Source organism: Megalobrama amblycephala, linkage group LG10, assembly GCF_018812025.1.
Source record: "Megalobrama amblycephala isolate DHTTF-2021 linkage group LG10, ASM1881202v1, whole genome shotgun sequence".
NCBI lineage: Eukaryota > Metazoa > Chordata > Actinopteri > Cypriniformes > Xenocyprididae > Megalobrama > Megalobrama amblycephala.
The window spans coordinates 11,751,063-11,774,583 of record NC_063053.1 but is presented as its reverse complement, the minus strand read 5'-3'; the positions used below and the strand labels follow the sequence as shown (position 1 = coordinate 11,774,583).

The window sequence follows — 23,521 nt, the reverse complement described above, 5'->3', positions numbered from 1 at the left end:
TTTTCCTTTCTATGAAAAGGAGGTCACATTCAGCTGCTCCGGGCTACAGCTGCAAATGGTCTGGGGAGAGGAATTTAATGTATCCTCATGACATACAAACCCACTTGCCCCTTCTAGGTAACCCAGTGATACTGTTCTTGAACCTCTTCTATTTTACAAAATACATGGTACTCCAAAGTATACCATGGTAGAACATGGTATATGTCCAAAAACATAGTATTTTTCAATGTTATATCAAGTCAAGTCAAGTCAAGTCACCTTTATTTATATAGCGCTTTTTACAATGCAGATTGTGTCAAAGCAGCTTTACAGTGATAACTGGCAAATAATTTTGCCTGCACAGCAGCTCTAGAAGAAAATGGTGTCATTGTCCAGCTTAAAGGGTTAGTTCACCCAAAAATGAAAATAATGTAATTTATTACTCACCCTCATGTCGTTCTACACCCTTAAGGCCTTCATTCATCTTCGGAACACAAATTAAGATATTTTTATGGGCTGATTTCAAAACAGTGCTTCGGAGCCTTACGAATCGAATCAGTGACTTGGATCTCCTATCAAACTGCTAAACTGCTGAAATCACGTGACTTTGGCGCTCCGAGTCACTGATTTGATTCGCAAATCTATCACTATATTGTTGAAAAGTCATTATTTTGTTTTTTGGTGCACAAAAATATTCTCATCGCTTTATAATATTAAGGTAGAACTACTGAACTCGCATGAACTGTTTAAAATATGTTTTTAGTACCTTTATGGATCTTGAGAGAGGAAATGATATTGCTGTGAATGCAGGCCTCACTGAGCCATCGGATTTAATCAAAAATATCTTAATTTGTGCTCCGAAGATGAATGAAGGCCTTACGGGTGTAGAACGACATGAGGGTGAGTAATAAATTACATTATTTTCATTTTTTGGGTGAACTAACCCTTTAAATAAATTCAGTATTGATTCATTCCTTTGTAAAAATCACTAGTTATTAATTTAGTTAATTCATCTATACATCAGCTCTGGAGAAAACAATGTCATTGTCCAGCTCAGTTCAGTTTGCATACAATGGTGTCAATGCAGGCAGATAAAAACATTGCTGAATATCAAGTGTCCCCAACTAAGCAAGCCAAAAGGCGACAGCGGCAAGGAACCCAAACTCCAACAGGTGACAAAATGGAGAAAATGGAGAAAACCAGGATCAGTCGGGGGGCCAGTTCTCCTCTGGCCAACAACGAACAGTGCATGATTACGATTCAGGCAGCGTTACAGGTCATAAGTCAGATTTGGGATTGCAACAGTCAAAATATTGAATCCAGTTTCATCTAGTTGAAGATCGGATTCATCACGCTGGTATGGACATTGCTGTGTCTAAAAAAAATCATAATGGAGGTTGTTGTTTGTGTAGTCTGTAAGTTATTTACAGCAACATACAACCTCAAACACAGATGGACAGATGAAAAACAGTAGATCTCAGAGACATCTTTAATTATTATTGAGAGCATGTCTGTGTCACCTGGAAGACCCTCACCACTAATATCATAAAGCATTCACAAGCAGCTAGAGCTACTTCACATTGGGTATAGTGAAAGCCTTTTTTTTTAAGCAAATCACTATGACAACATCTTGATCAATAATGTGTGCCGTTTTGATAAATGGACCCCATATTTGCTGAGAGTGCACTATGATTATACAACTTGAGGAGCTGGAACACAATATCCACTCACTGAAATCCAATTAGGCTGACCTCCACTTACAAATTCTAAAAGGTCCACTTATGGATGTAAAGTAGATGCAACCAAGATTTTTAAAATTTACATAATATAACACACTTACTATGAAAATATAAATAATAATAAATTATTGTTTAGGGTTTTTCATTTTTTTCAAGTTTGTAATGAGAATGATTTACTTTTGTCTATTTTCTGTACTTTTTGACAAATATGTACTTTCGTTATACATGTTTTCGTCTGTATTTCTTCCTTTTATAACTTTTTTTGTATAATAAAAATAAAGGGGAAAATAAGAATGTATTTACATTTATTGTATAATAACTCTTTTGTCATTTACACAAGTACAAAAAAGTATTTTGTTTTAAAAGCCCAGTACTGCAAAAAATAAATTTTTAAAACTTAATCATGTGTGTACTTTTATTCAGCAACAGAGTTGTGATATTGCTTGTAGGTTTGGGACAACGCAACAGAGATAGATTATATCTTGGGAGCTTGCAAGGAATAGCTGAATACTAGCAGCTGGGTTTTCTCCTTTCTGGAACACAAGCATTAATCGAGCAACCACAGGAAAGCCTTTATACCCGTCAACTACCCACGGAATTCAGGAATAAGCACAACGTGGCAGTGGCACTCTGATGTGGCATGATATAAAACTTTTCTTTTAATAAGACATGAAAGAGCTTTGGAAGCTGGAGAATGTTGGTCGTCAGTACCTTCTGATGAACACGTGCATTCAAACCAATCTCAATCTTCAAACCCATCACAAAAACCCTGCATGGCTGCTGAGACAATCTTGAGAATAAAAATACTTAAAGACTTCATTTAAAAGCTTAAAGTGAGAAGGCAAATCTGCCGACTTAACTCAGAGTGAGCTTCACCTTCTTAGAGGCACATGCATGCTTAAGATTTCAAGAGTCGCCGAATAGACACATCACTTTCTATTGAATGAGCTCTGTGCCCCAAAAAGCTCCCCCCTTCTTCCAAACTGAGCGACATATGGTGTTTTTAATGGGTGAAAGGGTGATTTCACCATGCTGGCTGTGAGTGCATCCTCCCGCCTCAATGTCTGAAGAGATGGATTGTTTTGGGTTGACTGAGTGAGTTTGAAATGAACAGGAAGTGTTGCTAACGCTTCCTCCTGCTCATCTATGAATCTCTGTCATCTTTAAGAGGAATAAGGCACTGACTCACTCTGGAATAAAAGAAGCAGTGAAGCTGGAAACCACCATTTAATAAGGAATAACAACTGGAACAACTAAAATGTGACGGATTGTGATGTTTTTGTTGTACTACACACAAAAGTAAAACATTTTCAGACTGGGGTTTTTCAAGTATGAAGCTCTTGCATGACTTTCTGCAAGTCTACACCCATATAATGAGATCTCCAGCCAGATGATGACACAACCGTGTAAGTGTCCTCCCTAATTCCCCTGACCTCATATCATGACCCATGAGTACTAGCCTGACCCATCTCTCCTGCAGCCCAGTCTAGCCAACAGACACTCTTAAAGGAACAGTTCATCCAAAATTCAAATTCTGCCATTTATTGACAAACAAGTCAATAAATGACACATAATTAATGACAAGCATGCAAACCATGAACAAAGTGCACACATTTGGATTCGCGCCGAATGAGAGAGGTAGCCTACATGAGCCAAAGTTTATTTGTAAAGTGTATCTCCCTTGCTTTCAATAAATTTGTTCTGAATACCCTTAAATTTAACGGTGCCCTAGAACTTTTTTTAAAAAGATGTAATATAAGTCTAAGGTGTCCCCTGAATGTGTCTGTGAAGTTTCGGCTCAAAATACCCCATAGATTTTTTTTAATTCATTTTTTTAACTGCCTATTTTGGGGCATCGTTATAAATGAGCCGATTCAGGGCTACTGGCCCTTTAATTCTCGTGCTTCACGCCCACGGAGTTCGCGTTTGCCTTGAACAGTGCATAAACAAAGTTTACACAGCTAATATAACCCTCAAATGGATCTTTACAAAGTGCTCGTCATGCATGCGGCATGCATGCGTCGGATTATGTGAATATTGTATACTGTTATATTGTTTACATTTGATTCTGAATGAATTTGAGGCTGTGCTCCATGGCTAATGGCTAATGCTACACTGTTGGAGAGATTTATAAAGAATGAAGTTGTGTTTATGCATTATACAGACTGCAAGTGTTTAATAATGAAAATAGCGACGGCTCTTGTCTCCGTGAATACAGTAAGAAACGATGGTAACTTTAACCACATTTAACAGTACATTAGCAACATGCTAACGAAACATTTAGAAAGACAATTTACAAATATCACTAAAAATATCATGATATCATGGATCATGTCAGTTATTATTGCTCCATCTGCCATTTTTCCCTATTGTTCTTGCTTGCTTACCTAGTCTGTTGATTCACCTGTGCAGATCCAGATGTTACTGGCTGCCCTTGTGTAATGCCTTTCATAATGTTGGGAACATGGGCTGGCATATGCAAATATTGGGGCGTACACCCCGACTGTTACGTAACAGTCGGTGTTATGTTGAGATTCGCCTGTTCTTCTGAGGTCTTTTAAACAAATGAGATTTATATAAGAAGGAGGAAACAATGGAGTTTGAGACTCACTGTATGTCATTTCCATGTACTGAACTCTTGTTATTTGACTATGCCAAGATAAATTCAATTTTTCATTCGAGGGCACCTTTAAAGGATTTGTTGTGGAGTGAGGGAAAGTACTATTTACATTATTTCTGAAAATGTGACTTATACAACACAATGTGACTTATCAGTGTTTTTTCTCTCAACAGTGCAATTCTGACCCGGTGCAACTTATTTTTCCAAAAAATATGGTATATGGAAAACAGCATAGGAATATTTCGCATCTTTTGTGCTCCACAATAGAAAGAAAGTCATACAGGTTTGGAACTACATGAGGGTGAGTTAATGATGAGAGAATTTGCATAGTGGGATGAACTATCCTTTTCAAACTTACTGTGTGAGATTAACACTTCATGACAGACAGGGTTTAGGTACAGCTGATGTAATGTGACATGAATGTCACTCTTTCAGAAATGTAACGTTTTGCAATACAGTGATGTCTTCGTGTCTGTGAATGCCAAGTAAAGGTTACAAGTCATTGGAGGTAACATGATGTAGTAAGGAAAATAAACACTGTGAATTATAACAACACTGTTAAAACGGCGAGTGAAAAAGTCAAAGTCCTCACTGCTGCCATCAGTATTCACTGAGGCATCACAAACTGTTCATTTTATTGTCTTGGTTCATTGCTTTTATCTAACCACACTCAGAAATTAAATCTTCTTCATTCAGTTTCTCTTACAAAGAATTTGGTTTGCATTATCAAAAAATTTATTCTAATTTCCAAAAACAGATGCTCCAACAATAAGCCTGAGGGCATCTGAGCCTTCTGTCTCAAACCTAGGAAGGCATCTAACTACATTTCTGACTCTCCAGACAGTATACGCTAATCTATTTTAAGTGCATCTCTATATGCTAATGTTGGGAGATAAATCGATCCACATACATCCTCAATGCTTGGGAAGAATACAGCGAATGGGCTTGACAGAATGAACAGTGGACTTTCATTCAGATAATTCAAGCTGATGTTTGTACTGGAAGGGAATAGATTTAGTGTCTTGTGTGTGAACAATGCATGTGCCATTCACCTTACTTCATGCACTCTCTCCACAGACCATATCCTTCTGATGTTGATAAATGTGACACAATGCATTGTGCCTTTAGCGGAATTCCTTTAAAAGGGTGATTTTGATGATAGCTTTCCAAGAATTATCTAAAGGTGCAGTCACATTAGCGAAATGTGACCAACTTGAACATGAGTGAAATCTGCATAAGTAAGTCTTTCGCCCTCACAAATAAACTAAAAAACATATGAATGTTCAAAAATCTAGAAAAAAAATAGTCAACTTCATTAATCAAACAGATGTCAGGTGTTGGACTATCGTGATGGTCTATATTCCACAATGGTGTTATTTAAATGCTACTACATTGTTCTTATGAATAAGGATGTTCCGATCAGGATTTTTGGGGCCAATCACTGGAAGCAGTATCGGCTGATACCAATCCCGGATACTGATCACCGAAATAAATAATACTAAATGATAAACTGAAGGCTTCAAACCTTAACAAATATAGCATTCCTCTGAAATAAATAATTAAAACAACAACAGAACAAACAGAACAGAATCTTTATCAACAGAAAGTAACCAAATTTAAAACAACACTGCATAGTCTTCACTGTTTAATTAAATATAGATTAATCCTACTAAATCTACTAAAGAACAGTGAGTAATTTTCTCTTTGTCTTTGTTTTCTGCTATGGAAGTCAGTGGGTGCCATCAACTTTCTAGTTACCCACATTCTTTAAAGGTGCCCTAGAATAAAAATTTTAATTTACCTCGGCATAGTTGAATAACAAGAGTTCACATGGAAAAGACATACGTTGAGTTTCAAACTCCATTGCTTCCTCCTTCTTATATAAATCTAATTTGTTTAAAAGACCTCCGGAAAACAGGCGAATCTCAACATAACACCGACTGTTACGTAACAGTCAGGATCATTAATATGTATGACCCCAATATTTGCATATGCCAGCCCATGTTCAAGGCATTAGACAAGGGCAGCCAGTATTAACGTCTGGATCTGTGCACAGCTGAATCATCAGACTAGGTAAGCAAGCAAGAACAATAGTGAAAAATGGCAGATGGGGCAATAATAACTGACATGATCCATGATTACATGATATTTTTAGTGATATTTGTGAATTGTCTTTCTAAATGTTTCGTTAGCATGTTGCTAATGTACTGTTAAATTTGTTTAAAGTTACCATCGTTTATTATTGTATTCGCTGAGACAAGAGCCGTCGCTATTTTCATTTTTAAACACTTGAAGTCTGTATAATTCATAAACACAACTTCATTCTTTGTAAATCTCTCCAACAGTGTAGCATTAGCCCGTTAGCCACAGCGCATATAGCCTCAAACTCATTCAGAATCAAATGTAAACATCCAAATAAATACTATACTCACAGGAATCAATGCATGCAGCATGAATGACGAATATCTTGTAAAGATCCATTTGAGGGTTATATTAGCTGTGTGAACTTTGTTTATGTACTGTATAACTGCACTTATAGTCGAGAGCTCGGGAGGGCAGGGAGCGAGAGATTTAAAGGGGTCGCGCAGCCTGAATCGGTGCATAGTTAATGATGCCCCAAAATAGGCAGTTAAAAAAATTTATTAAAAAAAAAAAAAATTTTGGGGTATTTTGAGCTGAAATTTTACAGACACATTCAGGGGACACCGTAGACTTATATTACATCTTTTGAAAAGACGTTCTATGGCACCTTTAAAAATATCTTCTTTTGTGTTCAACAGAAGAAATAAACCCATACAGATTTGGAACCACTTGAGGGTGAGTAAATAATGACAAAATTTTTCATTTTCAAACATTTTTGGGTGAACCATCCCTTTAAGGCATAACCGACTGTGTTTAAGCGAATACTCACCAAGCCGGGCATTTTGACATTTATGTGTGTATTTGATCATTTAGCACAAACCTGAAGCCCAAATTATACTCCGCTTGTCCGTGTTCCACTCCGTCTTGGAGCATGCGCACAAAACCGCTTGAAGAACAGTATATCTTTCACAGATTAAAGCAGTTTTAATAACTCTTTGTATTATCGAGCACATCCTGCAGTTTAGCAACAGTAGACTGTAGTTTACGGCAATCGGTGATTTAGCTGATTTGGATGTTAAGTTTTAGCTTTTAGGGAAGAACGAAGGAACTGTCATTGTAGTCTCTCCTCAATGACGTTGCAATTTTTTTGTCCTTTCAGACACCTGGTAGAACTGCCAGACTGGTGAATAGTGAAGCAATTTTAGCTGCGTGGAGACAAAACTCGCGAGTTTTGCGTCATCTGATCGGCCTTTATAGAGACCACCGATCAAACAATTAAACGATTATCGGCCGATAACGATCAGAGATCAGATCACTCCTTGAATCCACTAACTAAACTACTACATATACATTATACAAAATACAAATAGAGTTCAGTTACTTTAACGTGAAATATAAATAAAATTAATTTTCAAAGCTACGGTCACATCTCTGGGCAGAAAATGAGGCCAAAGCAGTAAAACGCTGAGAGAGCAAATTTGGGGATGCTGTAAAAGTACCATATGGCCATGAGAAGCAGACATCTCATTTACATCATCAGCATGTGGCAGCAGGAAGAAAGATCCATCATTAATCCAAATCTAATACACTGGTGACTAGACCTATCAGAAACAACAAAATGTGTCCGTTGGGTGGTAATAAACATACATAATGACATACTTGACCCGACAGACCTACTTATGCAAATCGACAACCAATAACTAAGGGGAATTTCTGCAGCATGTTCAGACGCCAAATTAGAATTATTATATTTTGTGAATTAAACTACTGTTTAAATGGTCAGTAAGATTTGTTTTTGATGTATTTTAAAGACATATATTATGCTCAAAAATACAGTAAAAAACATTAAAATAACATTAAAATTCTATTTTAAAATATAATTTATTCCTGTGATGACAAAGCTGATTTTCAGCAGCCATTACTCCACTCTTCAGTGTCACATGATCCTTCAGAAACACTTCAAAACACTGTGTTCGTAGTCATCCAGTTTGAAATGTTGACTACAAACACAGAAGTTTTTCAGATTTTCAATCGCGGCATTTTCTCCCCAATTGTTTCCAGCCTTTAGCCACTGCCTACAATTCACTGGATCCTTCACCGGGAACCGAGAATAACTCACTCCTGATGTTTACTCTTTGAATTCTTGCACCCAGGAACAATAAACACCATTATTCATTTAGTATTTCCCACTAAAGCAATGTGGTATTTGCATATCCATAGCAGACTAGTGCCCAGTGCAATATGGGTGTTGAAGTTTTCCTATATATTCGGCAAAAAGAAAGACAACAATAAAACAATGCATAGGCAGCCAAATTTTATTGAAAGCCCATTTTGCCACTGTATACCTACTGTATACTGAACTGTGTTCAGAAACGTTTACTCTGACTCCCATTATACACCTTCAGGCATCTACTGCACTTCAATTACCAGTTACAATCAGTAGACCAGATATAAGCTGGGGACAACAAATAATGGAGCACAAATACAGGTCACAACTAAAGAGCAGGATTAAGCTAGCCAGTGGGCATACAGGATCCAGACTGGCCTGAAGATGACACAATAGTCTGATCATCACACATAGACAGCCATTTATATGGATTTACAATGTAGCGCTGACAGCATGAGTCCCAGCAAAAAGCTTACCATATTAAATTTAAAAAATACAAATGCAAGGTCATTTTGTAAGGTTTATTAAGAATGATCACTTATATACTAATTCTCTGATAATATAATGGACTGCGAGCATGTGATTCTCTCCTTGTACTTTGTAAATCCACATCCACTTCCGTTTAACAACAGGAAGCTCGCTGGATTGGTCAGTCAACATGATCCAACTGAGGATGTGATGCTGACTTATAAATAATTAATGATTTGGGGCCCGGGGTTCACAAAAGAAAGATTTTCTTGTGAAAGCCCCAGACTCATTGATATGTTTTGGTCTGGGTCTAGGATAGTTGTTGCATTTTCTCTTTTAGTGGATTTAAGCTCTGAGGCAGACCCTGATGTCTTATGAGCCATAAAACATATCATAAGAATATTAAATTAATTCTGTTCAAGTATCTGTTTTTCTTTGTTTCAGCGTTTTCTTTGTTTTATTATGTCGAGAAGAAATTATGCAGTCAACAACAACAACAAAAAAGACCTGCCACAGAGTCTACTAATGTTGCTCAGGCATTACAGTGACAACTTTGCATTTTGGAACCCAAAAAAGATGGATTGAAAACAGGATCTGGACTACAAACAGCTGGTTCATAGCCTAGATTGAAATACTGAGGGGAGAGTTACATATTATTCAATCAAAATACACTAGAGGAAATGTGCAAAGCAATAACAGTTACACCCAAAAACAAAAAAGACGACAAGGGTAAAAGTAAACACACCCTCCCCATGACTTAATTTTGTGTAATTTCTGTTTAATTTTTTGATATTGAAATTAAGTATGGGTAGCTAAATGATTCAATAAAATCAGTTGCAAAATCTTACAGCAGTTTAGAAAAAGGACTAATTTGTCAAATCAATTGTGTCTTTTGTTCCTCTACAGATATTAGATAATAAAACAATTAAGCAGGGTCAAACTAAAGGCATCCAACTTTGGTTCTGCAGCAAGAGGTGGAGACTGCAAGGAAAACAGCTATTCATTTAACACGCTCATGAATTCAAATAACAACTGAAATGCTCACATTTATGGACACTGAATATGTCAATATTATACCCAAAAATGCAAAGTAGGCAGCTCAACTCACAAGGTTTTGAGAGACAGTCTCTTTTAGGTTTCTAGTCTCAATAATGTACTTATAGCAAACTCTGGGGAAGAAACAAATACCACAAAACCCCTTGTTCAGCTATTAATCTACATCATTTACTAACAACTCCTATTACATAGGACAGTTTACTGTTAAAAAGACTGGCTATTTTGACACTATACAGTTTTCCTCTAAAACTAGATGTAGCAAACATTCAATAACAAGGTATAAACATTTTGCAGCATTGAAAAGTGTCATTAACACTGTAATCAAAATATATGTAGGCCAGATGTAGCAGAACAAAACAAGAGCCTTTGTCAAAACAAAGGATTCTGCGCAGTGCCCTTCAGAGTGTACAGCAGCACCCGGCAAATCATCCACATCTCTTACACATCAGACTTACAGTACTGAATTAATGTTGTTTTTGATGGTTCGCTACGTTTAAGAACAAATATTACGATACTAAGCAAGATGCCATGCGTTTGGGCAAACTGGTGACCAGTGCTCGTGTCCTCTTCGTGCACCATAGTCAAACTCACGATTATATTTAATACAAAAAATTAATACCTCCGTGTATTCGAATATCAATGAAGTAACGCGAGCTTACTAACGACATGCGGTGTTCGTGCTAGTGAATTCATTCAATATGACAGAACTGGCTAGCAGTGTCCTGCTCTTACATTTACGGTATCCTCCTGACCACACGATAAGATCAGATCACAGGAAACGCGTGCAAAATTTTTAACACGAACATATGGATTTATACGCTAGCTTTATAACAGATGCCGTATTGTTATGTGCACTAAATATAAGAATGGCTCTTTATAAGAAATGCTCACTCACCCTTGCTCTTCTTTTTGCTGTCAGTTTTATCCCGGGCTTCAATGCAGCAGCTAAACGGTTTTTGTAGCCCAGCCCAGTGTGTATCCCCACGTCTCCTATTTGCCTCAGTTGCTCAGCAGCAATAACGTTATTCCTAACAAATAGCGGCGACATACGGCAGCCTGGAATCAGGCAAGTAGGACAGCGTTTGCAGTTCCAACACAGTCCGGTGGGCGTGTCCTCGTACAATTACTGACGTATAAAATATTTAATGGATTATTTTTTTGTTGTTGTTGTTGTTTATTTAGAATGTACTTTGGACGTAAATATATTTTTTACAATAATAATATTTTTTTGACGGTAAACGATCAGTACGATTACATCGTGGGTAGCGGAAATGCCCGTCTTGTAGTTTTTTACTACACTGACCTATCCTATTAGACGTCTTTAAAAACTACAAGTTCCGGTTGTCTTTGCGTGGTTTACGGAAGAGCACTTCTGCCATGCAACCGTTGACGTCTTTTTGGACGTCGTTCATTGACAAGATACTAGTCTACACTTTCAGTAACACTGAGCCTGAGAAATTGTGTGGAATATTCACAAACATTATTGACTTTATTACGCGTTTCAGGCAACAATGAAACCGTCCTTGGACTCAGACGAGGAGGAGGAATTAGGAGCATTACAGAAGACATTGAGAGGTGATGTTTGTATAGATAGAACAGATGATGCTGCGTTTCAGCCAAGTGTTGCTCTCCACAAAGCTGTTATATTGAAAATAATCCTACAGAAGGCAAATTATGCAACGTAACCAGATTATTTACACTTTAAGTGACCCTCTGACAGGGTATTGAACACTGGCAACAAGATTATTTGTTTTTGTGTAATATAACTTAGTAAACCACAGAAAATAACACAATTAGATACACAAATACTCAAGTTTGTTACTACACATGTGATACATTATAGATTACTTAAGTCATGTTATATTCTTCTGTATTCTTAAGCTATGAAATCAATGTATTTGTGTGATTTCAATATTTAAGAGCGAGCCAACCGCAGTATCCAGCACCTCTCAAGCATGTTGGCCAGCCACAGCTCTGACTCTGAGTCTTCAGAACCAAAGCAACAGCAGGAGATGCTCAGTCTGCAAAACCCCTGTATGCCAATTCAACAGAGTGAAGCAGGTACAGATCATGCTGGAAGAATATTACTTTTCTGATAAATCATCATTATGACTTTTTTGCCATCCTGCTGATTTTAGTTGTGTATTATTTTTGTGTGCAACTGCTTTATTTTATTTTTTTTGTTCATGTTTTTTTTTCCCAGTCAATCAGCTGCGTTCCTTGCTTCAAAAGCAGTCCAAAGATTCAAATGTTCAATTACTTTCTCCTTCTAAGAGGAAATTGGCAGGAAAGGTACTTTGGTTATTTTTTATTGCTTAATTCAGGGTTCGAGTTGGTGAAAAGCTAATTATTAATTAAATCATAAAAATGTAAAATTAAAATAAATAATTATGTTAAGTTAAAAAAAACAATCAAAATAAATGCATTAAAATTTTATTTCTCATGTGACCATTAACTGACACCAAAGAACCGTGAACATGCGAATATGTTGTTAAATGATTGAAATTTTAACTTAAAATCTCTGGGGCTACTTTAAATATCTCCGGTCAAAAGAGTTCGGCTGGTAAACCACTAATGATTTTAAATGTTTATGTTGTAATTGCAAGCTCTATTATATTATATTATATTATATTAGTTTGTAATATGTTTAATAATTATGTGTAATAAGAACCATCAGCTTTTGTTCATTATTTTTATCACTCTTATTTATAACTTGCACAATGTTAACATTTCAGTGTACTTAAAAATCTAATATGGGACCAATTTAATTGTGCTGTCTAGCAAAAAATCACAGATGAGGGCAGTAGTAGTCTGCCTGGTGTTCACGACTTGGTTCCCATCATCCACAATCAATCTGAGTACATTCAGCACCTGGAGGCTGAGGTCAAGTTCTGCAAGGTCAGTCCTGTTAATTAACATGAGATATTATCAGTGAACCCTGTGGCTTGATAATGGGGGGTTTCCCCAGATAAAGCAAGTAGTCTTCAACTTGTTATGTGATTGCAATTATTTTGCACTTCAACTTTAAGGTAGTTGTAATTGTGTGGTTGTGTTGTTTCCTTTCTAAAGGATGAACTCCTTGGAATGAAACAGAGAGTAAGAGTGGTAATCGTGGAGAATGAGAAGCTACATGAGGAGCTTAAAGCAAAGGCGGTTGAAGACACTCTTAAAGAATACACATTTGTAGACAGCACGGTACTCTTTTCCTTGAGGCTTTTCGTTATTGTGCTGATAGAAATGGCAAATGTGACACTATAATGGCACAATTTATGAAAATAGCTTGCAGTCTGAATACACATGATACAATATAGACTTTTTGTATTGTTTTTAAATATATGCATTGAATTCTGTCTCGATGTCTCATATACTGTGATTTTTATTTTGTTGCCTGTGTCCTCTATTTGATCATTTTCAGTTAAACATGGAGCACACACCAGAAAAGACTTCAAAGCAAAGATTTGGCTCCATTAATCAAGCTGAGGACCACAAGTGGAAGAAAGAAATGGTATTTGTGGTTAAACATTCATGTAGCTGAAAATGTGACATGAATAAACGCACTGAATATGCACCAAAAGTGTGATTTCCACCTCTTTCTCTAAGGAGCAGCTGAAGTGTCTCTATCAAGCACAAACTGAGACCCTGGAGGCTCAAGTGGTTTCCCTGAAGTAAGTGGGCTTCAATCAGTGGCCAAGCCTGAAATATTTTCTCTCTCACTGAATCAGACCACACTAAAATACACTCTTACAATCTTATTGAATTACACATTTTATTCATTTGCATTGCTAAAATGAACCAAAATGTCACATAAAATATAATTTTAGCATGCATTGTGATTTGAAAGCACTTCCCTATTATAAATGCCTTTTGCTGAAAAAGTAGATTGCCGGAGTGTAGGTCAATGTGTTTCATAGTGCTTCTTTTGCTCTTAACAACAGATATTGTACTTATTGTGCATCTACATTATTTCTACTTTGATGCTGTCCACCAATAGAAACAGTCATATGATCAGTCATCATATATGCATAATATAACAATCTGCATGTGTTTGTGTAGGAAAGACTTGGCGAGCATTCAGAAGGAATATGAGGAAACGAAAGAACGACTGAGGCACAAAGAAGCGATGGCTGTGGCGGCGGGCAGTGGTCAGCATGTGGGTGGTCTGTGTCTGAAGTGTGCCCAACATGAAGCAGTCCTGGCAGAGACGCACTCCAATGTCCATGTACAGAGCATTGAAAGACTCACTAAGTAAGTGTGTGTTTTTAGTGTTTTCAATGTAAGTATGAGTCTGAGACCTTAAATAATTATGTCATTCCGTTAGATATAGATTTCAAATAGAACAGCTTTTTTTGCTCATTTTTTGAATGTTAAAAAAGTTGGTGAGATTTTGTTTTTGAAAGATGTCTCTCATGCTCAACAAGGCTACATTTGTTTGATTGAAAATACAGTAATTACAGTAATATTCAGAAATCATTCTAATATGCTGATTTAGTGCTCAAGAATCTTTTATTATTATTATCATCAGTGAAATATATGTGTATTATCACATTTGTGCTGCTAAATATGTTTTTGGAAACTGATTTTTTTTAATTTTTTTTTTAAGAATTCTTTGTTGAATTCAAAGTTCAAGCATTTATTTGAAATAGAAATCTTTTGAAACATTATAAATGTCTTTACTGTCACCTTTGATCAATTTAATAGGTCCTTGTTGAATAAAAGTATTAATTTCTTTAAAAAAACATACTGACCCCAAATTATTTGAACAAAATTCTAAGTATTTGTTATTATGTTATATTCTAAAATTTTTAAAAATAATTTACAGATGAATTAAAAAATTAAATATTTGTTATTTGCAGTCTGATATTTTTTATAAACCTGTTTTACATTTTGATTTTCAAACTCATACTGAATAACTTTACATGAGAAATGTTGATGTAGTAACTACCTTGGAGCCAAACATCTGGGTTAATGAACTCTGGTAGGCTTCTTTGACCACCTTTTATTGATCTCTGTTGATTCAGTCAATTATTGTTCCCCACAGCAAGGTTGAAAGAAGTCTTGACAGGTCATAAAGCCAATCTGCTGCTTTCCTGATTATGTCAGATCAATGCCTGCTTTCGGTATCCTGATGAGATGCCCGTGTTTGTGTCTTTGTTAGAGAGCGGGATGAGCTGATGACCGTGCTCTGCTCTCTAAGGGCCAGTCAGACTGAGGCCCAGCAGAGAGAGTGGGCAGCCTATCAGCAGGTCAAACAGGCAGTGGAGATGGCAGAAGAGGCAAACCTGGAGAAGACAAGAGTATGTGCCAAAATGATTTGGATATGAGTTTTACTGCTTTGCATGATCATAAATGCTTATGGAGTACTGTGTAGACCAGAGATAGTAGACTGTGTAGACTCATTGACCTTGACCTTCGGTCTGTCTCTGTGTACCTGCAGGCTCTGGTGCAGTGTGAGCACTTCCACAATGAGCTGACTAGACAGCGGGAGAGGCTGGAGAGAGAGCTGGCATCTGAACAGGAGAAGATCTCCCAGGCCAGGGAGGCAGCGCGTTCAGAGAGCAAGAAAGAGAAAGAAGAGCTTGCCCAGACTGTTAGTTGCCTTACCATATTAAGAAATATTTTCTTACTTTACATGTATGCTGATATATTCAAATGTCTATTATGACTGTCTTATGTTCACAAAGATTGGATTGTTTGACAAAGCTAGTTTATGCTGCCCTCTAGTGTCATGTTAATTGTGGCACACAACTACAATTTTGACAGATTCAGTGCCCAATCATATAGAGTGGTGCAGGTATGACGTCAGAAGATTAATTCGCCACTGGTTCCCTTGAGATTTTCCTATGGGGTTTTATAATGGGTTTTTTTTAATTTACAAGTAAAATAAGGTGTTAAGTTAAACATAACTTGACGATGCTTGGATGTTTTGTTCTACAGTGTAAATTGCACACACTCACACCCCAAATGTTCTTAATCTAGTAACTTACTAAAAACATACATTTTTAAAAAATAAACATAACAGCTTCAAAATTTTAATTTCGAATATGGGTGTGTGTAAATCAAAACATCCAAGTATCGTCAAGTTATGTTTACCACAGACCTTATTTTATATATCATCTCTGCACCACTCTATTTTGCACTATTGTTTACTAATTATGAGAACGTAGTTAAAGCTTCATGTTTAACCCAAACTGAAGAGACCCCCCGAATTGTTCAAAATATGGTTTATTTTTTGTTGTAGTGGGGTCTAAAAATCTGAGACCACTGTTTTGCATTCTTATATTTACATTTACTTATTAATTTGGAAGACACTTTTATCCAAAGTGACTTACAAATGAGGAATACAAGCCTACTTTCTTTTTTTTCTAATTCAATATGTTATTACATTTAAAATTTTAGTAATTACATAACAATTTGAATGAAAAGTTTAATTGAAAATTGTATTTCAGAATGTTGTATTATTTGGTTTGTGCCCCTTTTGCTTTAAGGACCGCAGCACCTCAGCAGCATCTCGAGATGTTTGTGTAAAATCAGTTGATCATTTTCTCCAGCATGATTTGAGATGATCCAAAGACCATCTTGAGCTTCAATTATGTGGCCGTCTGCACAAAGAGTCACATGATCAATGTCATCAATTAACTTATTTGATAAGTGATCTAGAAATAGTGCAGAATCTAAACTTTTCTTATTAACTCTAGTGCCTTTATAATTGTTTCTTTGTTTGACAGTTTTCACATTCTTAACACTTTGTTCATTTTTAGATTTAAATATGTCTACAAAACTTGGATTTTTAGTGTGGTCTCTGGGCTTTGAGCACTATACTCATTTTAAATAGTCCTATACAGTGGTCCCAAACTTTTTAGACACTCAAGCCACACTTGTATAAAAATTGCCATTGTATTATATATTAAACCATTATATAATAATATAGCTAATATCACTAATATGTAAATGTAATATTATTGTTCCAAACTGTAAGGTGACCAGCCTGTCTCAGAGAGTGGCTGAATTGGAGGGTCTGCAGGAGAGGGGAGAGAGAGACCGGAACTCACTCAATGGCCAGCTGGAGGAAGCTTATAAAAAGCTCACCGCACAGGAAATGGACGGCAGCAAGGTAAAGCCCACTGTCAAAAAACCTTCCCCACAAGCAATCAAAGATTGCATAGAATTTCAAATGATTTGATGGTAATAGTGTTATTTAGGGAGTCCAAAGGCCAGGGTATACTTCATGTCTGTGTCATCAAGTGGATTTTAGTTTTTTTTAAGCACTTAATTCACACATGCGCTGTTGTATGTGAGCCCCTCTGATGATAAATGATGTCATGTGGACTGTCACGGAACGCGGACGGCCGAAGTATACGTTGAGCTTAAGATTTGATCCCAAGCATTTTGGGAAAGCAAAAGAGCCACTGAATGTTTTTGTTAAAGTCAGAGAGAGTTAGTTTTCAATTTCACTTACATAATATTTATTTTTGAGTAAAACAAGATATTTAACAAGGAAAAAATTTAGTACAGGACTTTTTGTTCTTTAGAATAACTTGCACCTGATAAATCATTCACAATAAGATTCACATTAAGAAAGCAAATGGTGTCAATTTTGCTTTTAGGTTCAACATTTATTTTAATGCCATGTTTTATCTTACTTCATATAGGTTAATTGGTACAGTCATCTTTTTATGGAAAATGTCTAGGCACTAGATGGCAGTAGAACTATATTATTAGCAAAGTTAATGAAGTTGATGCAGCAAAAGCTCTAGTAGAAGTTTATGGAGCCGATAGAAAGACACAGCGAGCATCTCCTCAATGAATCAGTATAGAATGTGTGAATTAACTGTTTTCTCCTGAAAAGAGGACAGGAGTATTGAAACTTACCTTGGATTTTGCATTAAGCATGTATGCGCATGTAGCTGCGTTTTCTGTTGAGCCAGGCCCAGCTTGTGTCAGGCCAACTATGTGCAGGTAAGGAAACATTTTTAATCAAAAATTTTGCAATTCACAGTGTTACTTGTATAAGTTGGAATTTACTTTATATGTGCAAAAAAGACGTTTTTTTTAATGCCAAAGTGAATAATCGCTTGGTCTCTCTCTCCTCCAGGCAGGAAGTACAGAAGTTGGGTGTGGAGCTGAGCGGTTACCGGCAGCGTTTGGAAGAAGGGCAGAGGAGCCCGGGCAGAGCCGGCCTGGCTGAGAGCCGCGAGGCCAACTGCACCTCACCAGGTAACCCCCTTAATCCTATTACATGCCACAACACTGCGCCCGTCCACTGGCCCCAGTGCAGTGCCAGCACGCCGGCAGGAGGGCACCCGCACTTTATTAAACCGCCACTAGCCACCGGCTGCCACCGCCACAGTCCACCATGCACCAGGAGAACAGGGCCGGAGAGAGGGGCACATACTGTCTCTCTCGATTACATCACTCAATTTAGCGGGGAGTAAAGTGAAATGTTAAGACTTCTGATAGGTTTTCTCTTAAGAACTTTATTAATAATCTGAGTTATTTGTGTAATTCAGTATGGAGTGAGTAGTGCATATGTGGCATCTCATACATTTATACATTTTCCACATATGTACACATTTCACTCGTATTCGTGTCCATGATAATGAGCTGGCGTTAAACATAAATATAAATATATTTTGGTTGTTAAATTAAATTCACACCATTTAATTAAATCAAAAGCAGACCCTCTATTGTCTGAAGATATTACAGCAAAGATGTTGTCTTATGAATCAACGCCACCTTTTGTGTTGAATCATATAAGTTGGAATTTACTTTATATGTGCAAAAAAGACGTTTTTTTTGAAAATGTACCAGAGAAGGTGATAAGGGAATAAACAGTGTTTTTCAGTAACATTTGTTCAACTAAGCCCAGCTTATTAGAAAGCAAATAGATTATAGCTCCAGATTAGGAAGAATAGATCACATTTAACACCTCCCTCCCTTATTATTATATATGAGAGAGAAAGTTTTTGGCACAGAAAGACACTTACATTCCCGTTAGATGCAATTTAACAGTTTACAGATCATTACTATAAATTAGAGTTACTGCCAGCAAAGCCCAAAGGAACATTCTTTATCTTTAATTTTTTTTTAATTGCTCTATATGTGCCCCAAAAAGAATTTGGACACTTCAGTCACTTAAAAATTTTGTCATTGCATTAGATACAAAATTTCAAACAACATCTGCAAACAATCATGCTAGATCCTTTTTTCAGAACTCATTTTTTAGCCATTTTTGCAGTTACTTTTAATTAACTGGTGTCAATAAGATGATTTTAGTAGATGTATGAAGTCAGTTCCGAAGAACGTATGAATGTATGAAGAAGTTGTCTATACAGCTTTACAATAATTTTATGTTGCCGTTTACTCGTTTGAATCCTGACATTTATAGTATTTAACTTCAGAGCATAACATGAATTACATTTTCAACTTATCTTCAACTTTTACATTGAGCCTTTATTTGTTCTTTAATAATGATAATAATAATAATAGTTTTATTTATATAGCGCCTTTCCAGAGCGCAAGGATGCTTTACAGTGTACATAACAAGGAAGAGATAATACGAGTAGACAATGATGAGAAACAATAACGGACATGGAAGTATACAGAAAAATAGAGTCAAGTACAAAATTACAAAACAGGACTTAAGAGACATAACATAACATTCAGAGAAATATTAGTAATAATGCAGAGCAATCAATGAATGAAATCAAGAGGTATAACATTCAGGTATAACAACAGGTGAGTTTTGAGTAATGATTGAAATTCAGAGATATTATTAACACAACAGAGTGAGCGGGGGAGAGAATTCCAGAGTTTGGGTGCAATAATACTGAACTTTATTTGTCCATCCTCTGGTCTTTTACTAGTGATTGCAGTGGTGCGGTCAGGCTCAGTTGGTATGTCACGCTGACCTGAGGAGGGGTGTAAAGTCACCAGTCAAAAAGGATTTAGTTGTCACCTATTTTACAATAAGTAAAATTATGCTGAAAATAACTGTACATATAACCATGCATTATAGAAAACAGTTACTTTAAATTGTAAAAATATTTTACACTTTTACATTTTTATTCAGAGACTGGAGATAGTACTCCATTAACCTAAGAGATTTCATATATATATATATATATATATATATATATATATATATATATATATATATATATATATATTTGAATAGTTTTTATATATATATCACTCTAAAAAATGCTGGGTTAAAAACAACCCAAGTTGGGTTGAAAATGGACAAACCCAGCGATTGGGTTGTTTTAACCCAGCGGTTGGGTTAAATGTTTGCCCAACCTGCTGGGTAGTTTTATTTAACTCAACTATTGTTTAAAAATTACTGTATTGCTTAATTAAAATTAACCCAAAGTATGTTGGAAATGAACATTTATTAATGTTCAATGAATAATTATTAAACAATAAACATTTATTAAATTGCTTATTAATAAATTTATATTAATAAACTATTAAATTTATATTAATAAAATATTAAAGCTTATTAATAAAAATTCACCTTTTGTCTATTATTGTTGCCTCTAATTGCATCTGGTTTTTAATTTCCCAACTATTTTGGGTTCATTTTAAGCTAGCCATATAGCAATTTTTAAACAATAGTTGGTTTAAATAAAACTACCCATCAGGTTGGGCAAACATTTAACCCAACCGCTGGGTTAAAACAACCCAATTGCTGGGTTTGTCCATTTTCAACCCAACTTGGGTTGTTTTTAACCCAGCATTTTTTAGAGTGTATTCAAAAGTTTGGGGGCAGTAATTGTTTTAAAGAAATAATTATTTTATTCAGAAAGGATGCCTTAAATTGATAGAAAGTGACAGTAAAGACGTATAATGTTACAAAAGATTTCTATTTCAAATAAATGCTGTTCAAAAATGTTTCAAAGTGTCCACAAAAATTTTAAGCAGCACAACTGTTTTCAACATTGATAATAATATGAAATGTTACTTGAGCACCAAATCATCATATTAGAATGTTTTAGAATTTCTGAAGGATCATGTGACACTGAAGACTGGAGTAATGATGCTGAAAATTCACAGACCCCAAATTTTGAACGATACTAGTTTATATTATATTGTATATTAGCATATATATTATATCCACTGACAAGCTTACCCACACACAATATTTATTTATTGGTTTACAGACAAAGCTAAATCGAATTCTTGCCCCGAAGTACCCCCTGGAACCTGGTGTATATATGCTCCTACTAGGAATCATTGCCTGTTTGTTCTTTTTGACATTTCTATGCCCATTGAATGATGACCCACAATGAAGCCATCCATTTCCATGTTTTCGTGGATGTGTCCTACCCCAGCGGTAAGCGTAGGCAGAGCTGAAGGCTCAGTGGGTTTGAATGGCACTGGGGTCTCCATTCCTCTGGAGGAAGTGGAGATTTTACAGCATCTGCCACAGAGCCGCACAGCTGCAGAGGAGGGACAGCATCTGTTCACAAGGGAATTCGGTACTTAAGTATTAAGACTCGGTCATGTATTGTTTATAAATTACCATAAAGATGCATGCTGTTGCAGAAATATTAGTGAATAATTCGAGTCATTTGTTTACATTTGGAAAAGTACCACTGTGCATGAAAACGATCCAGATGGTTTTTATGGAGTATAGATTATTTGCAACAGCAGGTCTAGACAAACTCTTGCATTTGATGTTATTACACAGCAGATGAATGTAGTCCTGCATTGTTAGTTCAGTACAACTTTTTAATGTACATTTATTATCATGTAGACACTGTAGTTTGGTCTACGCTATGCATTTTGTGTTCTTCTTGATCTATTAATTCATTCAGAAAACAGGAAAATGCAATTTATCTAAACAATAACTTGAATACACCTGTTCTGAGATGATGTTTTCAGGTTTTGAATTAAACTTCTTTTTGATATGTTGGACATAAATTCAAAAATGTCAAGCTAAAACCACCCTGTGGTCACAATAATGAAAAAAGTCTGAAATTCTTTGACATTTTTACATTATATGATGTAAACATAATTTTGTATTATTATTTCTATAAAAGATTGAGTGGTAGCAAAATAGTTTTCACTAATTTACAATATATATATATATATATATATATATATATATATATAGAATTTAGAAGAACTTGCTTCACCAAATTTTTTTAATTCTCTGAGTCAGTCAAAAAGACTTCCTTTGGTATAACCAACAAGTAGAAAGCCATTTGCTGTCATGTGACAAGAAATTCACAAAAAAATAAAAATAAAATAAAAGGACCCTTAAGGCTTTGTGCCAAGGTCAGTAAGTCTTGCAAAATATTGTATAATCTGACCTCTTCATGACTTGGCAAGGCTAGTTTAAAGAAAACATGAAAACATAATGCAACATGTAAATAAATACATTTTAACATGTTTGAAAAATAGTCATTAGGTTGTGTACTTTCTCATATGTATGGGATATGTATTTTACTTAGTTTTTTTAATGTATGAAACACAATTCTATGTACTTGACACATGCACTGTGAACTAGATTTTATTATCATTTTATTGACTGCCATGGAGGCTGACAGAGATGAACAGATTATATCCTTGTAATGTCCATGTGATGCTTATCTAAGTTTGAATTCTGGTGTAATCTGAGATTTGGTTGTCTTTTTGTTGTTAAATTATTGAAGAAATTTGTGTGTGAATATATTACAGCGGATCACTTTCAAGGGGTGCAGTCCACAATTCTGTTTTTTGATCAGAACATTATTGAAATGTAAGATTTTGCGGCGATTAAATGAGGCCGAATTAGCATTAAAAAAAGCTTCGGGCAGGATGCTGGCCTTTAAACGCTCTCTGCTTCTTCTAGATGAGGCAACAAAATGGCCTGCTAAAGATCAGAGTGGTTAAGCTGCTGACAGGCCCTGCTTTTGGCAGCAGAGAGTCTTTTAGCCACTGTATGCATGGTGTGGATGTGGACTGCCAGGGCAGGTTCTTTGGGCCAGGCGTTGTGCACAGATGCAGCGGACATCTGTGCATTCTTTTTCTTTTCCTTGAGGCTAATCCCTCTCTTTCCCATCTCTCTGTTGTCTTTACTCTCTTACGCCACCTTTGCATGTACATAAACACATGTGTACACCGACCTGCGGGGGACCCTGTGACTGAGCAGACCAGGGGATGGTCATGTGGGCACCCTCTCTGTGTCACTTCTTTTTTGGTGGGTGCTCATACAATCAGACCCTCTGAAAAGCCAGACTTTGACTTTTCCCGTACTCGTCTCATAGCTTGGATGATCACAGCTCCCACCAAACGGATGGGCAAAGCAGTTGTCTTTTGGTTTTTTCTGTTTTTTCTTTCGCTCTGGCCCCCAGGCCCCCCGTGCACATGCTGGGGAGGGCCGGCGGCTCCAGTATTGGATCATCAGCCAGCTGTGCGCTGGGCAGC

General features: G+C 36.3%; 2 protein-coding genes across 6 annotated transcripts in view; one reads left to right on the top strand and one right to left on the bottom strand.

Annotated features, from left to right (window-relative positions):
* The window catches only part of cep170aa (centrosomal protein 170Aa), a 52,224-nt gene extending 41,031 nt beyond the window's left edge, over window positions 1-11,193 (bottom strand). For 3 of the 5 annotated variants that reach the window (XM_048204588.1, XM_048204589.1, XM_048204590.1), the window contains exon 1: window positions 11,007-11,193. The gene's annotated coding sequence lies outside the window, so the exon portion shown is untranslated. The remainder of the gene's footprint in view (window positions 1-11,006) is intronic. The other 2 variants (XM_048204591.1, XM_048204592.1) reach the window with 1 other exon arrangement.
* A 272-nt stretch (window positions 11,194-11,465) lies between these two features.
* The window catches only part of sdccag8 (SHH signaling and ciliogenesis regulator sdccag8), a 43,567-nt gene continuing 31,511 nt past the window's right edge, over window positions 11,466-23,521 (top strand). Inside the window, 14 exon segments of the mRNA XM_048204598.1 lie at window positions 11,466-11,686; window positions 12,032-12,172; window positions 12,315-12,403; window positions 12,893-13,009; window positions 13,181-13,306; window positions 13,527-13,616; window positions 13,712-13,776; window positions 14,165-14,356; window positions 15,267-15,405; window positions 15,546-15,698; window positions 17,088-17,234; window positions 18,016-18,067; window positions 18,152-18,298; window positions 18,301-18,325. Of these exon segments, the coding sequence (XP_048060555.1) occupies window positions 11,623-11,686; window positions 12,032-12,172; window positions 12,315-12,403; window positions 12,893-13,009; window positions 13,181-13,306; window positions 13,527-13,616; window positions 13,712-13,776; window positions 14,165-14,356; window positions 15,267-15,405; window positions 15,546-15,698; window positions 17,088-17,234; window positions 18,016-18,067; window positions 18,152-18,298; window positions 18,301-18,325 (1,547 nt within the window). The 5' untranslated portion in view covers window positions 11,466-11,622.